The sequence below is a fragment of the Sinohyriopsis cumingii genome, chromosome 5, assembly GCF_028554795.1.
Source record: "Sinohyriopsis cumingii isolate HCF-2022 chromosome 5, ASM2855479v2, whole genome shotgun sequence".
Lineage (NCBI taxonomy): Eukaryota > Metazoa > Mollusca > Bivalvia > Unionida > Unionidae > Sinohyriopsis > Sinohyriopsis cumingii.
Window position 1 is genome coordinate 115,449,376 of NC_142965.1, and position 22,190 is coordinate 115,471,565.

Here is a 22,190-nt window from a genome sequence, read left to right on the forward strand (position 1 = left end):
TAATTAAACATCACCAATTAAAGTATCACCAAATACTAAAACCCCATCATTCAAATAACACCTGTTGTTTACTTTTCTTATAGGGGCCCGCGAGTGGCCGAGTGATCCAAAGAGCTCTCCGTTACCGATCACTGTCATCTCACCTCTATCTGTGTAGGTTTGAGTCTCGAATTCAGCCAATGTCGATATGTGATAAAGCTTGCCAGTAGCTTCTCGTGGGTCTGTGGTTCTTTCCAGGGTTTTCCCGAGTTCTTCCTCCACCATTAATACTGGCCACCATGTATAGCCTATCGTGTGATGAAAAATGGCGTTAAACCCTAAAACAACAACAACAACAACAACCCAAGCATGGATGGTTATATATGGTCATCAGGATTTCACTAAAAGACTTTTAATGTTGTCTTGTTACAACTCTATGGTCTTCAACTAAGTAAAAGAAAACATAAAAAATCATCAAGTTTTGTAAAATGCAAAAGATAATTTATTTCCTTTTAATAAAAGGAACTTAACAGTAAATGTGAATGAAATCCCAAATAGTTATATAAATGCTATCACATTTCCAAAAGTGTAATGTTCCAAATGAATTCCAGTGGTGTTCCAAATAAATTCCATTCTTGCATGTTCTGATATGTGAATGGTCTTGAATTTGCTTGCAAATGGTCTTGCTGTTTCAGATTGATGTAACCTAGAATATGCCCTTGAATTAATTCACAATAATCCTTAAAGAGTGATTTTATCCTAAAGTCAATGAAAACTTTGTAATTCCAATGAATACTGGTAATCAAAATAAACAAATCTCTTATAATAATTGAACACTTCTAAAGGTCCAATTCCACTACAAATGTTAAGATAGGAATAGTAATTCTGATTTAAACAACATTACATGTATGATGTATATACCTTCTTTCTTGATCTATGCTGCAATAAACCATTTTTGGGAAATAGTATGTCATCTTAGTACAATTTCCATCAAATTTGTATATAAAAAATAAAATAAAAAGGTCATGTATGTTTACATAGCAAGCTGTTAATAAAAGAGCATGTAGATCATGTTTTTGTCTGAGGGGATTGCCAATGTCCTGAATTCACATCCAAGTTAACATGTTTACAGACAAAATTACATTATCTTTAAGTAAAAGCCTAAAATAACGGACAAAATTACTATTTAATATGTTCTTTACAAAATGAGCCGAGGCGTCGAATGGTCTAAAGCGATCTCGTTACGGATCACTGCCATCTCACCTCTGTCTGCGCCTGTTCGAATCTCGGATTCAGCCAATATGGGTATGTGAGAAAGCTTGTCAACAGCTTCTCGTGGGTCGGTGGTTCTTTCCAGGGTTTTCCCGAGTTCTTCCTCCACCATTAATACTGGCCGCCATGTATAGTCTATCGTGTGCTGAAAAATAGCGTTAATACCCACATCAACAACAACAACAAAATGACCCATAACATGATAATTAAAAAATTAATATAGTATACATAACAGTCTACTTAGTCTTTAACAAAAAATGGTATTGTATTAAAATCCTGGAAATTCTTCTCAGAAAACATCATTCCATTCTAGGGACTCTTGTTATTTTTACTGTAGTAAAAGTAGTATTTGTTGTTATATTTGGGAGATTGTTGCTGTTGTTATTTTCTGGAATATGACAATGAATTTTGTGGATGAAAATTAGATGTTACTCTAGAGTTGCTCTTATTTGAAATGCGTGCTGCACTATGATTTTTTTTTGTATATCCAAGTCGGAAAAGGTGCAATTCCGATCTTCCAATTCAATTGAAAACACAAATAAAAAGTGAGGGATTGTCCCTTATTTATATTGAAATATTTTTCCAGTGATAAACTAGTTGCAAGTGGAAATTTTTACATGATAGTTAAGTGTTGGTAGTTTTTAATCAGTATATTGCTGCATTAATTGGCATCATCCTTTCATTCGTTAAAATCACAAATGTGAGCACGAAAACCTCAACCAGTGAGCTGTTTTTACAATTTTAATTGTATAATTGTCATAGCTGAACTTAAAACTACATTATGTCAGACGTTTGGAATAAATATAACTTGGATAGTTTCAACATTTAAATCAAACATTAATGAATTTCGATATTTATTGAAATTCAATGACTAATACGTTTTGACATGTCGAAAGTGGTTCATATAAAAAAATGATAGCTAGTTGAATTGATGGAAAGAAGAAGCAAATGATGTAACAATCCAATTTGTATCAAACTGGCTGACTGTTAAAAAATTTGCATTATTGATTATTTTACAAATGGTGGTCTAAAACACTCACTGTTATGGATCTCGGCCTTCTCACCTCTGTCTGTGTGGGTTTGAGTCTCAGGCTCGGCCGGTGTGGGTATGTGAGAAAGCTTGCTGGTAGCTCGTGGTTCTTTCTGGGGTTTTCCTAGGTTCATCCTCAACCATTTATACTGGCTGTCATGTATAGCCTATCTTGCGTTGAAAACTGGCATTAAACCCTATAACAAATTCCATATGTTGTTGCGAGCTGCAGGAAATAATTACATCGGCCATCATTTTGAGACCTCTGGACTAGACACATGTAAGCTGTACCTTCTAGTAATGCATGGTAACCTTAACGTTTCTTCTTACAGTTTTTATACAAGAACCATTTAATAATATTATATGTGACCTGTTTTCCAGATGTCAGTCTGCTTGCTCTTTATTTTGTTAGGAATAAGTTAGGCTCCCTACAGTATGTGGTTACCAAACTATATGATCAGCGTGCCTTTGGGAAGAGTTTGATTAATTTTAGGTATCAAAAGTCAGAGTGACTAGGACTTAAAGACTGAAGATGGTTATCTACAGGCATACTCACTGCTTTGACCAAACCATGTAAATGGCCCACATAAGAGATGAAAAAGACACTAATTGATTGAGAGAGAACGCCCCACTTGTTACATGGCGCTTTTGTTAGTTATTGTTATCTAGGAGATGATTGGCTGTGGTATTATTTCCCAGACTGAATAAATAGCAATGTCAAATATGAAATTAATGGATGGAATAACAGAGATGTGAACATTGATATAGAATAGGACAACACAAGCTACACCCACCCACACCCACCCCGTAATTAAAAAATAACAATTTAATCAATTACATAAAAATATGAAATTGAACATGACATTACACCAATTTATGTGGCTCTACATGGCGGCCAGTATTTGTGGTGGAAGAAGACCCCGGGAAGAACCACTGACTCACATGAAGCTACTGGCAAGCTTTCTCGCATGCCCACGTAGGTAGAGTCCAGACTCGAACCCATGCGGACGGAGGGTAGTGACAGTGATATAATAAAGGTGTGCTCATTAGACCACTCGGCCACCCGTGACCCCGTTTCTAATTGACTCAGTGAATTATGAAAAAATATTTTAAATGGAAACAACCACTGATTCGCAGACTACCATATAATAAAAATACGTATAATCATCTGAAATTCATGTACATAATGATTGCTATATACAGTTAAAAAAAAAGATAACCAACAATCTCTCCTACAAAATATTTGCAAAATCGATCTATATCTAAATAAACACGCCTATCTTTAAGATTAAAACTTTATACAGTCCGAATTAAAACCATTACGCTATTCCGAATTACGGCCAGTTATTCCAGTCCCGTTTAATAGGTATACTAAAACAGTCGCCTGATTACGAGAAGTGATCACATATGCCAATATTGTATGGATGCCGACAGCAGAACCCAGATATTCAGACCGTCTAACGCATGCGATCACTTTATTTCCGTCTCGCTGGTAATCGTAATAGTGAAATACACTGTATATAATACTGTTAGGTGAAACATATAAATAATAACTGAGCGAGATATATACTAAACCTTTGGGCGACACATCAACCATTCGGCGACTGGTCGCCCAAAGGTTGGTGTTTTGCATCAGCGTACATAGTTTTACCTTTCGGCGACAGTAAATGGGTGACAAAAATGTACGTTTGTCATTTATTTTATTTTACCACTTTTTCATGTATTTTCATAATCCTTTCAGTATTCTATACGATATTTACTATATAGGCACAATGATAACCCACATATATTCAGTATACAACGATGTCGCCGAAAGGATGCAATTCAAACGCTGTCGCCTAAAGGTTGGTATATATATATATATATATATATATATATATATATATATATATATATATATATATATATATATATTCATTCTAATCCTTCAAGTTTCAAATAATGTCAAATAAACTCTTAATCAGCCAATAAAAACATAGAGGAGAGTACATCCAAAGACGTATTAAAATCATAGTAGTTCTGATGTGAGTAACATTATTCATGGTTACATTCAAACAAATATGTCATTTTGAGATAGCTGTTTTTCATACAAGCATCTTAAACCATATTCGTGCATTATTAGCTGTAGCAGCAGTTCATTATTATGCAAATGTAATATACGTCCTCGTATCATTGAGAATTAATTACAATGTATAGATATGTTGTGTTAATTTAAACTTCTTTGGTCAAAATGCATTGTGAAAATGACCAAAGATGAGAACATAAGCTTTATTGATTTCTAGTGTAGCAGAACACATCTGACCACAATCACGTCTTCCTCTTCAATCCAGTGCTATAAACTATATTTAGTTATACATGAATAAATGAAAATTACATCTATAAATATCACGTTTCTGATTAGCACTCTTAACATCGCCTATCAAAAATAGCTATCTAAATTGATCACAATGCATTTATTTCAGGAACTGACACAACATAAAAGAAAAACAATTCATAAATAAATTGCTAACCATCATTTACGTATATTGACCTCTGTATGGCAGGATGCATCATGCTCGTGACATTATGGCTTATCATTTGTTTTGCTTGTGCTAGTACATTATGCAGCACTACTTCATCTTCATTTCCTTTTATGTATGTTGCAAAGCACGAATCATATATGATATGCACAAAGTGTTTTTGCATATATTTTCATCCACCTTATTTAAATATATCATTCTCGAGAAAAAGATATTTTAGTTACTGGAAATCAGTTTATTGTTTTGATAGCAAACACTATCATGAATGTTTCCGTTGTTATGTCCTCGATATCTCATTCAAAGTCTGTCTTTACAAGAACTACTACATATAATATTTATCTGTAAAGCTGTAACAGACTTTCAATTCACAATGTGTTTTCATTTTACATGATGCATCTTACCTGCTATTAACATAATTTATTATAAACTATATACACTGTACTAAAAGAGTATAATATAAATAAATTGCCAACAACAAACTAATAAATAAAACAACACCATCATATTCATTATGATATAAAATCAGTTGCGAAATTACCACAACTTTCTGATGCTTTACTTCGGTTATTTGGTCAAAAAGAATTGAAATTCAAACTTGTCCAAAGCTGTCACATATATTAATTGTAAAAGAAGTTACGCTATTAGTCACTGTACGTGTATTTGTATTTAATGTTTTACAGAATTACAGTATATTATATGTTTCATCACCATCACTCTAGATTGAATGTTATTACTAACAATAACAACAACTACGACAACAATAATTATAATTGTATTATTATTTACCCTACAAGCTGGAGCGGTTGAGCAAAAGTATACGATTACATTTTATTTGAACTGCAGATTGCGACACAGATTGAAGGAACCACATTCATTAGTGTACTTGATTTAAAGAACTTGCAACAGTAACATCTTTTCGCGACTCACTCTGGATAACATTCTGTAAAACAGCTTCTTACAGAATTTGCTACCTTAGCTGAGCTGTGCCATGTTGTTATTCCACTAATGTCTTATTATTATTATTATTGATATTATTATTATTATCATTATTATTATTATTATTTATCATTTATTATTATTATTATTATTATTATTATTATTATTATTAAATAATGAAGACTATTATTATTATTATTATTATTATTATTATTAACTAATGAAGACTATTATAATGCGATGCTCTTATTTAATAATGTTTATTGTTTTAATTTTCACGCATATGGTTTAGACAAATTCCAGAATCGACATTAATCACATGCTAAGTCATCAAATTTAGTTTTTTAAAATATGTACATTTGAGAATTTGATATGATGCAAAGTATTATTTGTCAATACATTAACAGTGTTATTATTGTTAGTCTTGATATGTGTTCCAAGTACAATGCGCATAAATTCTGCCCAGGTTTTATATCAGACTTTCGCAAAATCCCTTGCATCTAAACTTGCATTGAAAGTAAAACCAAAAGGTACAGAAAACATGTGAAAACTTGGTGGCAGGATAATATCCAAATATTTAAACGAACGTTGAATATTATGTCAATCGAGGAATAGCAAACATTTGATTGTATTAGCCTTATTGTGTCAGTAGGATTGATCTACTCTGACGTTTCCTGGCAAGGCAATCACTTTCCGAAATTCTTAATTATTCATAATGAGGTGTACTTAACACGGGTCCTCTTAACAACGATTTCAAAAAAGAAAAAGCTAGGCCATTTTCCTTGCATGACCAATGCTGCTTTCTAATTTTCAGCTCTGCTCTACTTGTTCATCTTCTCTTCTAATTTATTTATTTCTCCTTGCCAAGTCAATTCCATCCATGACAAGGGTATGTCTGGAACTTTTAAATCATCGCCAGCAATTTGTTTTGCATATTTTGCAAAGAAAAGGTTCCAAAAGCTCGAATCATCTCCCGTTGAATCAACAGTTATTTTCCACTCTGGATAAACAGTTTTGTAATCCTTATAAAGACAGGATTTTTCATGGCCATTTTCGTAATGTATAAATTGTTTATCTGGCAATGATATGTTTTCAGGACACGTGTTCGTAACCAGGACTTTGCTGTCTTGTCGATGCCAACTATTGCATCCCTGTGGCCGGTGAAGCGACGTGTAGTGTTCTCCATCATGACCTGCATGGGCTATCATACAGATTGCTCCACAGAATGGACAACCATCTGTACATCCTATAATGTTCTTTACAATTCTGTTTACAACTTCGTTCTTGATATTTTCAACGTTAGCTTCAAGGTAAGACTCCATTTCCGATTTTATATTTTGTACGATGCATTTGAAAGAGTTCGACACTCTTTCGAAAAAAATGTTTAGATCGAATGATCGGTCTTTTGCTAATGAATGAAGTCGGTCAATGTTTTCGAGAACAATAAGATTGTTCATTTCTGTCCGAAAAGTTGTGTGCCAAGTTTCTAAATCTGATCCGCCTATCAAAACACTGTTTGATAGAGCTTTCTCTACTTCTTCCTCTATTGCCTTCAGCGTGATCAAAAACTTCTTTTCAAGAGGGTTCTCCTTTTGATGCTCATATTGATTTATACGTTTATAAATGTATTGAGTAATACTTTGATGTGGATGTTTGATGAAAAGTTTAAACTTTTCATACGATTGATCTCTAGCCATGTCTATCATGTGATCATATAGCGCCATGGATTTCGATATCAATGTAAATGGCTTACACCTGAGATCTGTTTCTATTTTATCAGGGAGAGTATGTGTCATCTTTTGTAACATCCCATTCCTCAGAATCTCTAGACATTCTGTCTCTAACAGTTTTACTGTCTCGGTTTCATTGTAAAGAGCCTGAAATATCCTAAGACAATGCATCTTCTCTTTCTCCAGCAAGTTATCAAGACTGTTTTCAATCTCGTACATTTCATGAAATCCTTGCAACTGTCTAATTGCATCTCCACAGACTATTACTGCTAAGTGCACTTCATGTTTTGGTTGCAGTAAGATGAATTTTCTGTTTTTCAGAAAGTGATCTTTGACTATCTGTACAATCTCTTCTATATCCACCTTCGAATATGGTCGAGGACATCGTTTTCTGACTTTCAGTTTGACTTCTACTCTTTCAAAGAGATTTTTTGCTAACTGTTTTATTTGCCTCCTTGGTGAAAGGAAAATTATTGCTGTGCAAGACTGCCAGGTTGTGAGCAAGACATCTGGATTAAAATCCTGAATACCATAACATGATAGAGGCTTCTTCTGTTTATGCTTTTTTAATGCATCTGTTCCTGACGTAAACGCCCTGGAGAGAGCATCAAATGCATCATTCTCTATGTCTATTGATGTTGGATCCTTTGGATATGCTTTTAAAATGTTCGATTTCCATAGTTTCCAATAATCCTCAAAAAGGAGCAATATTTCTGCCTCTGTAAGTTTTTGCATTGCTGGTGACTTTACCGATTGAACTAATGTCTCAATGTTTTTTCTCAAAGTATCTTGATATTTTAACTTGTAATCTTTCAGGGAGAATTTTCTTATTCTATCTTGCTTATACTCTCTAAGTTTATCTAGTATTTCTTTTAGCAATTCTGAACTCAGGTCATCGAAACGTTTATTCATACCGACTGACCATATCATCATCGTCTCCTTCATTACTGCATCAGCCTCGCTTATAAAAGCGGAGAATGCATCCTTCTGCCTCAAATGCTCATCTATAATTACTTCCCTTAGCTTACTCTCGAGGCGTTTGGTGATATCTTCTAGCTCATTTACATCATCGGTGTTTTGAATCTGGATGTGGCCTCTAGACAGAATATTATTAATCGGTTGCCTGAATTTCCAATTTGCCTCGCACCAATATTCATCGAGTTTGTTTCTTGCTTCCGTCTCAATGGTATTGCGGAATTGATATACAAAATCATCCCTCTTAATTGCTAGCCAAAGGTTTTTCAAATGATGTACGAATGTAGCCATCGTATTGTTAGATTTACCTAACTCTTTCTTCACCAAATTCTGTTTTAGAAAGTTTAATTCTTCACTATACCGTCTGCTAATTGGTGCCATAGGCTGACTTCCTTCGAGTAGAGATGGCAGATAATATACATCCTTACTAACATCGAATTCAATAATATCTTTGAAAGATTTTTGGTTCGTTCTTTCAACTTTGCATGCCAGTTTCGTCATCTTATCTAAAGTATCTTCCAATAGTCGTCCTTGTTGAAGAAGTTTTTGTTTGTCTTCTTTATTGACATTTTGATGAACTATTATGCATTTTGGTCTGAACTTCGTTGCTTCTTCCATTCTCAAAAATGCATGAACAGATATTGGAAGAAGCTCATCCAGGTAAGTGGTATTCTCTCCCATCAGATTAAGAATAGTCAAGTCTCCAAGACCGATAACAAACGTTGATAGCTCATTGTCATGGTTAACCATCTGACCACTTGCTGAGAGCTCTGGCGCTCGTAACCCTTCTGTGTCTATCGCTAAAATGTAATCTATTTCTAGTTGTTTACTGTATGTCTCTTCAATTTTAATTAATTGGCAATAAACACCCCGTGTACATCGTCCTGCACTGACCGCGTATTGGCATCCAAATAAAGCGTTTAACAGTGTAGACTTCCCAGAGCTCTGTATTCCTAGAGCTGTTATTACTTTGATTCTTGCGGTTTGTTTGTGTTTGTCCGTAAGGATATTTTCAAGCTGCCTAAGTATATCCTTAACCCATTTAATTGGAACGGCATTTACGTATCCATCAAGGAGCTCCACTGGATATCCGTCTAGCAGAATCTTCGCCGCAAGGTTTGGTAAGTCATAGTTCAGAAGCCAAGGTTGAAATCCAACTTCATGCGAAGATTCGTATATTTGTCCAATCTCTCTCATGATATGTTCCAAGCCTATTGAGCGTACAGCTACTTCCTTGTCTAGGTCTTGTAGTTTGCTTTTTAATCTTTCTTTTTCTGATTCCTCTGCTTTTGTAAGGTTTTGCATAATTATATGGTATTCTTGGTATACTTCTCTTAGATCTTCTCTGGATAAGTCATCAATTTCAAACTTTAGCCACCTAAGAAATAATGTTCTGCTTTTGCGGTTTGATTTGCTTACTGATTTAAGAAATATTTTAACCAACTCGTGTTTTCCTCCTCTTTTCAGAATTTCTACTTGTTCCTCACGACACTCTTTCATAATTTGTTCCCTTTTTGCCATATAGATTTGTACATCTTCATTCTTTTCTCTGTAGGTGATTCTTAATTTTTCTTTGTCAGCAGCAGCCCAGTTAATCCAAGGTTTACCTTGAAGGGGGAAAAATGAGCTTTTTCTTTTCTCGTGCTCTGTTTTCCGTAGTAGTGCGGATATATCCTGTGCCTTTTTCTTTGCTTTCATAAATTTATCAGTATTTATATCAACTATGAAATATGTGTCAGAGGAACAGGCGTTCTCAAGGCACACAGTTTTTCCTTGCACTAATTTCATAAGTAGAGATCTTGTCTCTTGTACAAATGCAGCTCTTTGTTTATCGACTACCTCAATATACTCCAGCTGATTCGCGGAGGCTTTGAGACTTGCCGTAAAATTATCAATAGTAACTTCATCATCACTTCCAATTTGCTGGTCAGCAAGTACAACGAGCACAGTGTTCCCCATGTCGAGACATGACTCTATGATATGCCTACAACTACCAAGATATTCCACTTTAGACAACACTGTAATTACATTTGCAAGTTTAGATAATACTGGAATATGACTTTGAAATGTAACTGCGTCACCATGCAAGTTGAGAAACATCACGGCATCTTCGAAATGATCTGTTACTTTTCCTTCTGATTTCGGTGTGGGAAAGTACCAACCGATATCTATCAGCCCATCAACAAGATATCGATGTTTTGTGGAACCAGGGGAGTCTCTGTTAAAGAAAATAGAATGTGTCTTCTCTGTTGCACTGATCACGCTGTTTATCAGAGCAGATTTAGATAATCCAATTGTGCCTACACGAACGAAGGCGACGCTTGGGAATGACTCTTTGACAAGACGGCCCTCTCTGACACTAATATTTCCATTATTGTTTGTTTGCCACTTCATCGTGAGATTACACAATGGCCATAAATAGCATGATGGCAATAGAGGAGGTGCCTTTTCTTGAATGACGAAGGGAATAGCTAATCGACAGCTCCACATGTGTGTAACAAGGTCTTGTCTGCAAATATCATCACAGCATAAAAATGAAGAAATTATGATATCCATTGGACTGACATCTAATTCTTTTTGTTCGTCGGCTCTTTTATTCATCTTTTGTCTGTAATTACTTTGTGTACACGTATGAAGGGTGGATGATTGCTTATGTTCATTTAAGATACAAAATTGCCTTGCGTTGTAATCATATTTTGCAATTTTATGGATAAAGTAGTTAGCTAATTCTCCATGACATTTTGGCAGCTCATCGAACAAAGAACATTTTGTTATTTGGTACATGTCTTCTCGAGATAATCGTCCGGGGTACTTTTTTGTCAAATGCAACATTTTGAGGACTCTTAAAAGCACCATTGTCGCTCCGTATTCAGCTTCCCCTTCTTTACAACCTTTCCTTTTTTCATTTTCTGTATCTGTAGTCTCAGCGATCAAAGATTTCGCATTCATAAGACCTAACTCGTCGTCCCTCGGATTGTTGTTTTCAGTAATATCTTGTGCGATATTGGCATCATCTGAACTATTGGAGTCAAATACGCTTTCATTTCCCGATTCTTTGACGTCTTCATTTTCCGCTGTAACCTGATCTGACAATTTTTCTTCAAATGATATTTGTTCTTTGGTGATATATGTTTGGCTTATATTGCTCTGGTTGTCGTGTCTCTCTGTTTCTTGTTGATGCTCATTTGAATCCACATGTTCATGAAAATCTCGAAATATGAGAAGCGCAATGCGTGCTAGGACCCCAAGAAACAGGGTTACTATAATGATGATCATTGTGAAAGTATATCATTAAGTTGAAAAGTTTGTAATTATTCTTGTGGAGGGCGGGTTAGAGTGGGGAACCTCTTTACATTTATTTTCAATAGTGAATTTTATAGGAAGAGCTTACATTGTGAGCCCTAATAACAATGTTTTTGAACGTGAAAGTAACAATCTATATAATTTCACATGGTATTTATGTCGAGTTTGTCTGTCTCGAAATACTTGATATTGTTTTGTAATTGAAAACAAAACAAAATAACAAAATATAAAACTCATGTAAATTCCATACGTTTGTTTTTATCGTTAGTGGATACAGAATAAAACATACTTTCATATCTTAATTCTCTTTTATTTCATATATCAGATATACAATTTTGTTAAAGACGTAATATAAGCAGGCAATCTCACATTATTGTGTTATAAAATATGCAACTAACCACTATTCTGCAGTTGGTCTAAACATAATATAATGTGAGCTTGCACATTACGCTCTCTGGCAATTTGACACTCCTTGTTCAAGGCTTGACTGTTTGAATTCCTGATCGATTGAAGGCATTCTACCTAAAGCATGTCATCGGAATTATTACATGGACATTAACAATTTGTCCATGCGAAGTTCTGGAGATAATTGCAGGGAATCAAAATTCGGTTGAAGTCGTCTTCCTGCAATGTTATCAATTATTAACATCATACATATAAAAATACTTGATATTGTATCTATAATATTATGAAGATAAAATCATTAAAATCTACATACATTTCAGCTTTAGAATTTTGATACTTTAGTTACATAAGTACCTTCACAACCGTTTCAGTTACCTCTATAAGCAAACTATATTGATATTGCTTGATAAAATGCACAATATTTGTTACTTGTTTATCCCAACAGATAACGTAAGATTCTAGATAATATGACATCCAGCACAAAAACATATGCATTATTGGTTTTCTCTGCATGTTATATGGTGTGCGCGTTTGGTGTTCTAATCGACTTTAATTATATCTTTCTTGTAGAAATGGAATACTCTGCCACATCGACTACCACTGAGTGTTTGCTTTTATGTAAAATTTCAGCTTCTTATACGTCTAAAATTAAAATGGACATGTTCATCGAGTAGTCTGCTTTGCAACGTTTCATGAAAACATGAAAAGGTTTACCTGAATCAAATACACGCATAGTCAGTGTGGAAGGGATTTATTTCCGCGACCAATAAGTAGCTAATATTTCGCAGTTAAGAAAATAAGGCGCTATACGGCATCCAGAACAAGTCAACGCAATGCGTATCTAATAGAACAAGTGAATGAAACAGATGAAAAGAATTCTCAAAGTATTGGAGCTAAGCAAACGTGCATTTTGAGTAACTGGTTCTATTTCACAACACATATGAACCGCCCAATACAATTCATTGATGAATTTGCACCTTTGCTTTTCTACGTTTAAAACTGTCATTGTTTTGCTAATTGCGAAAACTTGGATAAAGACACGTCCGCAAACAAAGTAGCAGCGCTATATTCAAACATTTAAATAAGTTGAACCCGACAAATTCAGCGAAAATGGCTAACTGGACATATAAGGGAGATAACATTTTACCGGTTAGTCTCCTTCGTAATACAGTACTTTCAGTTTGCCAGTGTCCAATTTTAAGTAATGCTTACCAACTGTCGCAATTTGATGCTAAAAGCCAAAACATCTTTGCTTCCATTATAATTTATAGAGAAATACATTTTTCTGACAAACTGCTTACAAGGAAAACATTAAACACTAAACACTTAGATATCGTTCAAAGTAAAGTAGAATTACTTCACAGAGGAAATATTTGAAGTAAAACGGTGTGAGTATTATGTCAAAACTTGCTGTTTATTTATAATTCTATAGATATAAATTTAAATAATTCTAGCTGCACAGTATAGGCAACGAATAGTCCAAGTCAGCATACAATTTTGCTGATGAGCATCATTATATAAATTTGAAATGCCTTCTGGCTATAATGATTACATGCTAATTTGTTCCAATTCTCTTCATTCGTTGATTTTTAGAAGTTGTATAGATGTGTCTTCTAACATTTTAACAATTGTCATGTTTGACAGTTGATAGTTAGCACATTAAAAATCCCTCATGCCGGTATCGTTTTGTTTTATTTGATAAATAACAAGAAAATCAGTACTGGTATCAGAATTTCCTAAAATATTCAATATGATACATAGTTATCACAAGATTTCGTTTCATCTTGCTTCGGACATCTGACGTAATTATTCCACGAAAACGCCCTAAAAATAGTTGTTGCAGTTTTCAAACGTTTTCAAACGTTTTTACTAAAGAACCTCAAAATTGTCAAGATGGATAGTCCAATGCAGTCTGGGAATTCCTGATGCATTTGTATCCTAGCAATTACTGACTGCAATATCCTTGATGACCTGAGAAACTTTGATCTAAAATAAGCCGAGATTGAAGGTGAATTCCTGGGGCATTACTGTAAGAGAATTATGTTGAGTGGTTTGGCTTTTGAAGTTCATGTTACTAACAAAGACCATACTTGACGGCGGATCAGCCCAATATAAAAGGATGCATTAGTGTAAACTGTTAATGAGTCGTGCAGAATACAAAAAGAAGAAGTTAACTATACGCAATTATTTTTCTTTAGAATGATCGACCACATATGATGTTAAATTTGACTCATAGTTGTACAAAAGTAATTTGTTTCTTTCATTTGTACTCATGGCAACTATGTCTGATGACTGATTGCCATCCCTCATGCAAGCTTACGTTGTCTATAGGCTTTCGTCATGAAGCCAGATTTTATCAGCAAAATTTAATTCAATTTGATTTGTCTTTGTATTATGAGCACTTTTCTGTTAGAAAGTGCCATTTAAATGAGCTTCTTCTGTTTTGTCCGCATCTGTGTGGTTTTATTTCATTATGGATCGACTTGGTTTGTTTAAATTTACAAACGCTAGGGTACTTTTACTCAAATTAGGACAACTCTGTCAAGTGCTTTTCAACAACAAAAACAGTTTATAGATTCTGCGGCGGTCGCATGTTATAGTGGATAAGTATCATTAGTATCATTTTAAAGGTTTTCATGCAAGGCTGCTATCTGCCAAATAAAACATGGTCCAGAATGTTGCCCTTGGTTGCATGACTACCATAAGTTCACTTATCCTTGCAGAAGCTAAATCTGAAGCAGACACGAGCATAACTGCTTAATTTTAATTCTTACTTGTACACACGCACAAACAATTTCCTATTTTAATAATTCGTATGCAGTATAGGTTTTAGACAGTTAATAATTCCACTACATTGAGACTTTTCGTCAATAGCAGAACTCTTTTACCAAATGTACTGCAATAGCAATACTCATATATATATATATCTATATCTATATCTATATATATATATATATATATATACATATATATATATATATATGTGTGTGTGTGTGTGTGTGTGTGTGTGTATAATAGAAACAATTAAACATTTATTGTGAAAAAATTTTGTTTTCCACTTTCAAATTCAAATCTCATCAAAACAAAACAAAACAAAGTATGACGTAAAACATCATGTTTGCAAACATCATGAATAACTACAAGAAAAATCATGGCGATGTAAAGATTTACCGAGAAAACTACAACTTCAAACAAGACAGAGTGAGAAAAACGAAGTTAATAAAATTATTCATTATCGACATGTACTAATAGTATACCTTGTTAATTCCATACAACAGCAAGAGAGCTATTCTAGGAGAAACATCAATATACTTTGGAAACCTATAACGAAGAAACATAATATAATTTGAAAACCCAGTGTGCATTCATGTATTCATCAACGTTAGTACCATATATGTGTATACAAATGTCAATCTAATTCATGGAAATGTAAGTGTCGGAAATTCAGGCCCAGTGTTATATAATCAGGATGTTAACTAAGTATTGGTTTTAACGTTTTGGTTTTACCTCCACAGTTACAGCGACAAGCTATGAATATTCATCTTAGAGTTAATTAAACAATTTAAAGTGGTCGAATCACAGCAATTTGCAAAGTTAAATTCCACAATTACAAACAAAATCCGGCTCAACCAATGAAACAAAGGAAATAGTTTATGCATTCAAAAAATGTTGTACAGAAAAAGGTTTATTTATGTTACATATACCCATGATAATAATGTTATCTGAAACCTAGTAAATATATACAGTGTAACTAGCTTACTGTTTGATTTAATGAAAGCTACTAAACATAACTGCTAATGTGTTATAGGTATACACTAGATTATAATTAATCATTTATTATTTGAATTGTATACATTTCCCAGGAAAGAAATTATTAATATTGACTATTCGTATGTAAAATTACAAAAACAATGGATGTTGCATTTAAAATCATCTCCATGTTGAATAAATGCAAATGACCACAGTGTTAATATATCCAAATTTATAATTCACGCACTCTATTTCATCATAAACATGAAAAAAATGAGGAAACTATATAAGGAACTTCCGTGGTGTGGTGCGACCTTTCTCTATATCCAGTTCAGAGAAAGGAATGGCTGCTGTTTAAAACTGACATACAGAACAAAGAATATCATTAAGACGCAGCCACTCCTACAGCAAATGCAGACTCTCCAAGCCATCAGTCTATATGCCTACAAGTTTGTTTTCATTCATACATACAATCACATGCGTATAACACATCTATGTATGTATTAACAAATGTTGAGGTTTTTCTATTTTGTGCTATTTTACTATTCCAGCACCTGACACATGCCTGAAAAAAACATACTATATAAAATCTAAATCCTGCGACTGTTACTGTGAGGAGGAATATATGTTCATTGGAGGCAAGAAGATAACAAGTGAATGATCTTTGATAAATAAGACACAAAACGCGATTAATTTTCACTACCTATTACCCAATGAATTTTTTAAGTTTTAAAGCAGATAGGTGATAATAAACCCCTAATATAAAACAGCATAAGTATTGATTCACTAAACATGGACGTAACGTGAAATGGTCTTGTATTACAGTATGCGTTTAAAATCTGCTACACCCAGACAATATATCGTTTGCCAAACAAGCTGTACTTTATATATCTCTTTAATGTTTCGTTAATGTATGTCCTAGTTTGGAATAAAGATACGCCTAAGAGCTTGAATGTTCAAAGAGAAATTACCGTAGCAAATATCCCTTATTGAACACGAACTGATGTTATGGCAATGATACTATGTAAAATAGAATACTGAATCAACTTATTATTGCGAAAATGGTTCTGTACATATGCACGCATAGTATGTCCAACATCGAAGCGCTTGATACAGACAAAAATACGATTTGTTTCTTTTAGTAGAGCTTGATTTTCGTAATAGTACCCTAGTGTTCATAACGTAATGTGATTGGGGATTGCGGGATGTATTCGAAGGAGAAAATAAAGAAAAATAGAAACTTATGAAAATGATTCATTAGTTTCATGTTGGTATTTATTCATAGCCTATTTAATGGGAATATAAAAATATTTTTCATGACTCATATCATTACAATTTGTCTTTACAATACAGAGCCCAAATGTGTAATAATAGTTTTGTCAATATTACTTACATAGAGCCGTTTGCCATAGCTCTCAATGAACTGCTGTCTGTTTCATATAATTATTATATTGTTGAGATATCTGCACTACTTATGATACTGTCTAGAAAAATTATCATTGAGAAACACTTTAACAATTACTTTAAAACTAATGAAGTTCATGTTGTATTGCTCGCTGAAGATACATGGTATGTAAACAAACTTTACCGCAATTGCACATCAAAGAGTACTAAAATTGACGTTTTAAATCAAACTAAATTCAACAGTTCAAAACGAAATGATAAAAAGATGGCATTAAAACATCATACGATATAAGCAAAAGAGTATTAAAGCAACACTTTGGTATTGTTGAGTCCTTTGATGATCTTCTTTTGTTTTTATTTTCATTCTTTTTTTGTATTACTTTGTCCATTCCTTTTCGCCTTGGTTACAAAACGTCTACTTTGCTTTGATAACAAGAAAATATCAGATACATTATATAAAATGTGTTATCTGGCTAATATTACAGAGGGAAAAAAGCGATAGATTTTATCTTATATGTTGATTGTTATTGTCTCTGTAATCATATACGAAGTAAAGTTATAATAAGGTTATGGATATATAAAATGACAGACACTTTATTGTATTTTTCACGTTTTCCCCATGTCTATTTCAGGAATTCAACATTTTTCTTTCTTTTGGATTCCTTGCTTCAGATAACGTTATTCAGGACTAAGGACAGGTTATACTTTTGAAGAAAACTGGACATCGGCTTTATACATAATTTGTATGTTTCTAATGATTTATACAATATATCAGTTTGTCATGTGTTTTAAACTCTTTATCTTTAAATCTTCGTGTTGCCGACATTGCATCATAAAATTTGAGGAGGAGATGAATAAGTTCCTCTTCGCTAATACTGTACTGTGCGGATATTTACAGCGAGATATCTGACAGAGTAAATTCAACATAGCAGTGCCAAGCAATTACACAGTACATAACTATCTACAGAGGAAAACGTGTTTGAAAAATAAGTTTGTGCAAAGTAAATCACTCCATATACCTTTTGATATCATGCTAAGGAGAAGGGATTTTGTAAATAGATGGCACTAATTATTCTTTCAAAAGTATTTATTCCAGGAGCTTTTACCATTTCAATATCGAATCACTAATAAAGCACATAATAGGCCAAGGAAACTGTATGGATCAATATTTATTTTCTTTTTATCAACATCTGGTTTTCAAGGTGAGAGTTAAACTGCATTCAAGCCTTAACTAAAATTAAAGAGTCTTTTCCAGCACATAATTTAGTATTTGTTTTGACATATCTATTGATCCGGACTCAGTGTGAGTAAAATGATAAAGTGCAAGAGCATGGATATATGATATAAAAAGATATAGAGATAGGGTAAAAACCTATGTAGTTAAAATTATTTTGCAAACAACTAGACAATTAACACTATAGTCCATTTTGATATAAGTTCATGGCGGTTTAAAAATATACATGTTTGTATTTGTTCCCTTATTATGTTAGGACTTAAAGTGGTCATGGTGGTTTGAACATATACATGTTTGTATTTGTTCCCTTATTACGTTAGGACATAAAGTGGTCATGGTGGTTTGAACATATACATGTTTGTATTTGTTCCCTTATTACGTTAGGAGTGGTCATGGCGGTTTGAACATATACAAGTTTGTATTTGTTCCCTTATTAAGTTAGGACATAAAGTGGTCATGGTGGTTTGAACATATACATGTCTGTATTTGTTCCTTTATTACGTTAGGAGATAAAGTGGTCATGGCGGTTTAAACATATACATGTTTGTATTTGTTCCCTTATTACGTTAGGACATAAAGTGGTCATGGCGGTTTAAACATATACATGTTTGTATTTGCTCCTTTATTATGGTAGGACATAAAGAGGTCATGGCGGTTTAAACATATACATGTTTGTATTTGTTCCCTTATTACGTTAGGAGTGGTCATGGCGGTTTGAACATATACATGTTTGTATGTGTTCCCTTATTACGTTAGGACATAAAGTGGCAGAAACTAGGCTCATGTTTTAAATAATCGGAGGATTCTGAAATCAAAATATTAGTTGACTAGTTGGTCAAAAAATATGTTAATGAACAACCAACTTTTAATGGTCAGCCAAATATCACATGTCATTATGATTATAATCAGATTTTTATTTACCTGAAATAATTTTGACTGGTTTCTTATTGTTGCCAAGGAAGTAAGAGGAAATAACTTCAGAGTGACGAGAACGATATTACTCAAATCTATTGCAATTTAGAAAACAACAAGCTTTTGAATATCTTATTTATTTGTGTACGAAATAAGATTTTCGGATCGCTTCATCTAATATCTTAATTTTACAACAAAGAATGAAGACATTGGAACATAGATTTCAATGTACAGTACGTTATTGTACATGTAAATATCTCAAGACATAGAAAGAAGCAATTGTAGACATAAATGCAATAGATCATTCTATAAATAGTAAATTGATAACAAAGTAAATGAACATTTGAGGTAAAATAAAATTGTTTCATGGTAAGTCAATAGTATTTAGTCGCTGCTAATTTTTAACTTTACACGCTTATTTATATTCCAGGCAATTAACATTCTGTCCTAATTTCAGCTTTGAAGACAAAAATCAAATTATTATGAAATTCAAACCTTAATAAAATTAGTCATATTTACTCAATATATAAAAAGGAAGCATTAAAACGATAAAAAATAATAACAGTCTATTACATTAATTAAATTTAATGCGGATAAAACCAATTTTAATAGCAATTTTGTTTCTATAAATTAAAGTTATTTTAACACCATATGTATACATAATAAATTTAACATACTACAGAGAGATGCAATAGAAGCTTACACATTCGAAGATTGAAGCTACAGAATGCATTTTATTTGCACCTATTTGGTAAAACATAATAATTTGAATAGATATTAAACTATGATCTGGACATATTTTTTATAACATTTGGACAATATTTTAGAATCCATATAATAGTTCATTTGTGACACTGATACACAGCGGCAAACAGTAGGAGATCTTCGAGACACGTATGGTCTAATATGAACATTTCATACTTACGTAGCAATGAATCCTGAAATTCAAGAGAATGGACAGGTCCTTGAGTAGTAAAGAAAGATTTGTTTTGCTGCATTTGATTCTGAAAGATAAATATGGATGCATATTATTTTTAAATTGAAGAACAAAACCAATAATGATAATAATTGCAAAAATGGTGATCATTAATAAATTTACCGATAACATCATCAGTTACACTCAGCACATTACATAAAAGATATATTTATAAATTATTATTTTTATAGTTATTGTTAATATCATTATCATCGTCAGCGTGATGTCAATTATCGTAAAAACGAGGCAATTATAAATGATGCACGAGCCTTGTTAATCCAAAACCACATTGTATGGAGAAAACTAAATTATTATTCATTGTTCTTATCACGGTAACATAGGTTTGCAGTCGTTGCTATCCTAGAAAATGTCATTGCAGTATTAAGCAAAGTTACTCACCGAAAGCTAGGAATCAAAACCAGCGATATAGTGAGATCACCGTTCTAACATATGTGTAATATTCAAAAACCTGTACCGGCTTTTATACCTGCCACTCTGATACCTAATATTCGGCCTTGAACTCAATGTTATTAATACACAAGTACTAAGATTGCCAAAAACGAGCCCATATGTAGGTAAGGTTATCTATCTTGGCACTAAGACAGCATAAAATAAGCACTTTGGTGTGGATGTGTGGGGGAGGGAGGTAAAAAGAGATAGCGTCTAAAGACAATGGTGCGATCTCTTAATTAAGACAATACCTAATTTAACATGCAAAGATTTCAACATCACCTCTTTCGTGTTGTGAACATGTTTTGAGGTTTTCTGTTATACTATCTTCTCTGCATGTGTTCGCGACCATTCAACCGATTACAGGATATTAGTTAATTCATTTTACACGCGTATCCAATAATGTAAAAAGAACATTGCATTTAATTTTCAAACTCAAGCATGTATTTATACTGTAAAATGAAATTTAAATTAAATTTCATTTGCAATGTCAAGCGTGAAAATATTAATGCGAAATGAAATTTCTATGTAACCTGCACTAACAAGCGTCTCTCTAATAATGCGAAATGAATCATTCATGTAATGTTCAATATCGCTCGCACCTCAACTATTATGCAATAAAATTTACTTGTAATGTTCAATATCAAACTTGTCTCTAACAGCATGGTAATTATATATTGAAAGAACGAAAACAAAACAAATCTGTTTTAAAGAAAATTCGGTAGAAATGATTGTATTTGGTTATCTCTGTTCGAGGTTCATGGTTATTTATGTTCCTTGTAAGACAAAGTCCTTTGTTCCATGTCATTATATCCATGTCTGACAGCGTACTTATATGTTTTACATTTGTGTAATTTAACTACTTTCTAGATGTTTGTAACAAATGTTGCTGATCCCTTTAATTTTTCTTTCTTTAAACATTAGGACTTTGAATAAATGAATGTGTATATCTTCGCAATAACCAAATCTCAATTGATCAACACATTTATCGTCATATATACAATTAATGTCATTAAATTATAAAACACTTCCACAACTGGCTAGGGGACATATAATAGGCCCGACTTGATCTTCTCCATGTTATATGAGACAACAAATGGGGGCACCCTGTTAGCAATGGGATGCTTCAATGATATTCCAATTGGAAACGACTGAGAAAGCTTTGAAACTTTCACAAGAGTGATTTATAGTAACTAATGTGAACTTCTTTTCTCCATTTTTGTCTATGTAATAATTTCGTATGCAGAAAAAGTAGCTTCTAGTATAAACGATACTGTATGATTTATGCGATTTGAGTGATGAGATTAATAATCCT

At 33.2% G+C, this 22,190-nt stretch overlaps 1 protein-coding gene across 1 annotated transcript; it reads right to left on the reverse strand.

The window, feature by feature from the left end:
• Positions 1-453: 453 nt before the first annotated feature.
• Positions 454-20,866, reverse strand: LOC149800027 (interferon-induced very large GTPase 1-like). Its single transcript, XM_089959547.1, has 4 exons — positions 20,825-20,866; positions 20,375-20,453; positions 15,407-15,470; positions 454-12,368 (listed from the first exon to the last, which is right to left on the reverse strand). Exon 4 carries the CDS (start codon positions 11,715-11,717, stop codon positions 6,558-6,560), a length of 5,160 nt encoding a protein of 1,719 aa, XP_089815673.1. The 5' UTR covers positions 11,718-12,368; positions 15,407-15,470; positions 20,375-20,453; positions 20,825-20,866; the 3' UTR covers positions 454-6,557.
• Between the last annotated feature and the right edge of the window lie 1,324 nt (positions 20,867-22,190).

Bases quoted from the DNA above. Each gene is read 5' to 3' on its own strand.
- LOC149800027 (XM_089959547.1), bottom strand. From the start codon at position 11,717: ATGATCATCATTATAGTAACCCTGTTTCTTGGGGTCCTAGCACGCATT.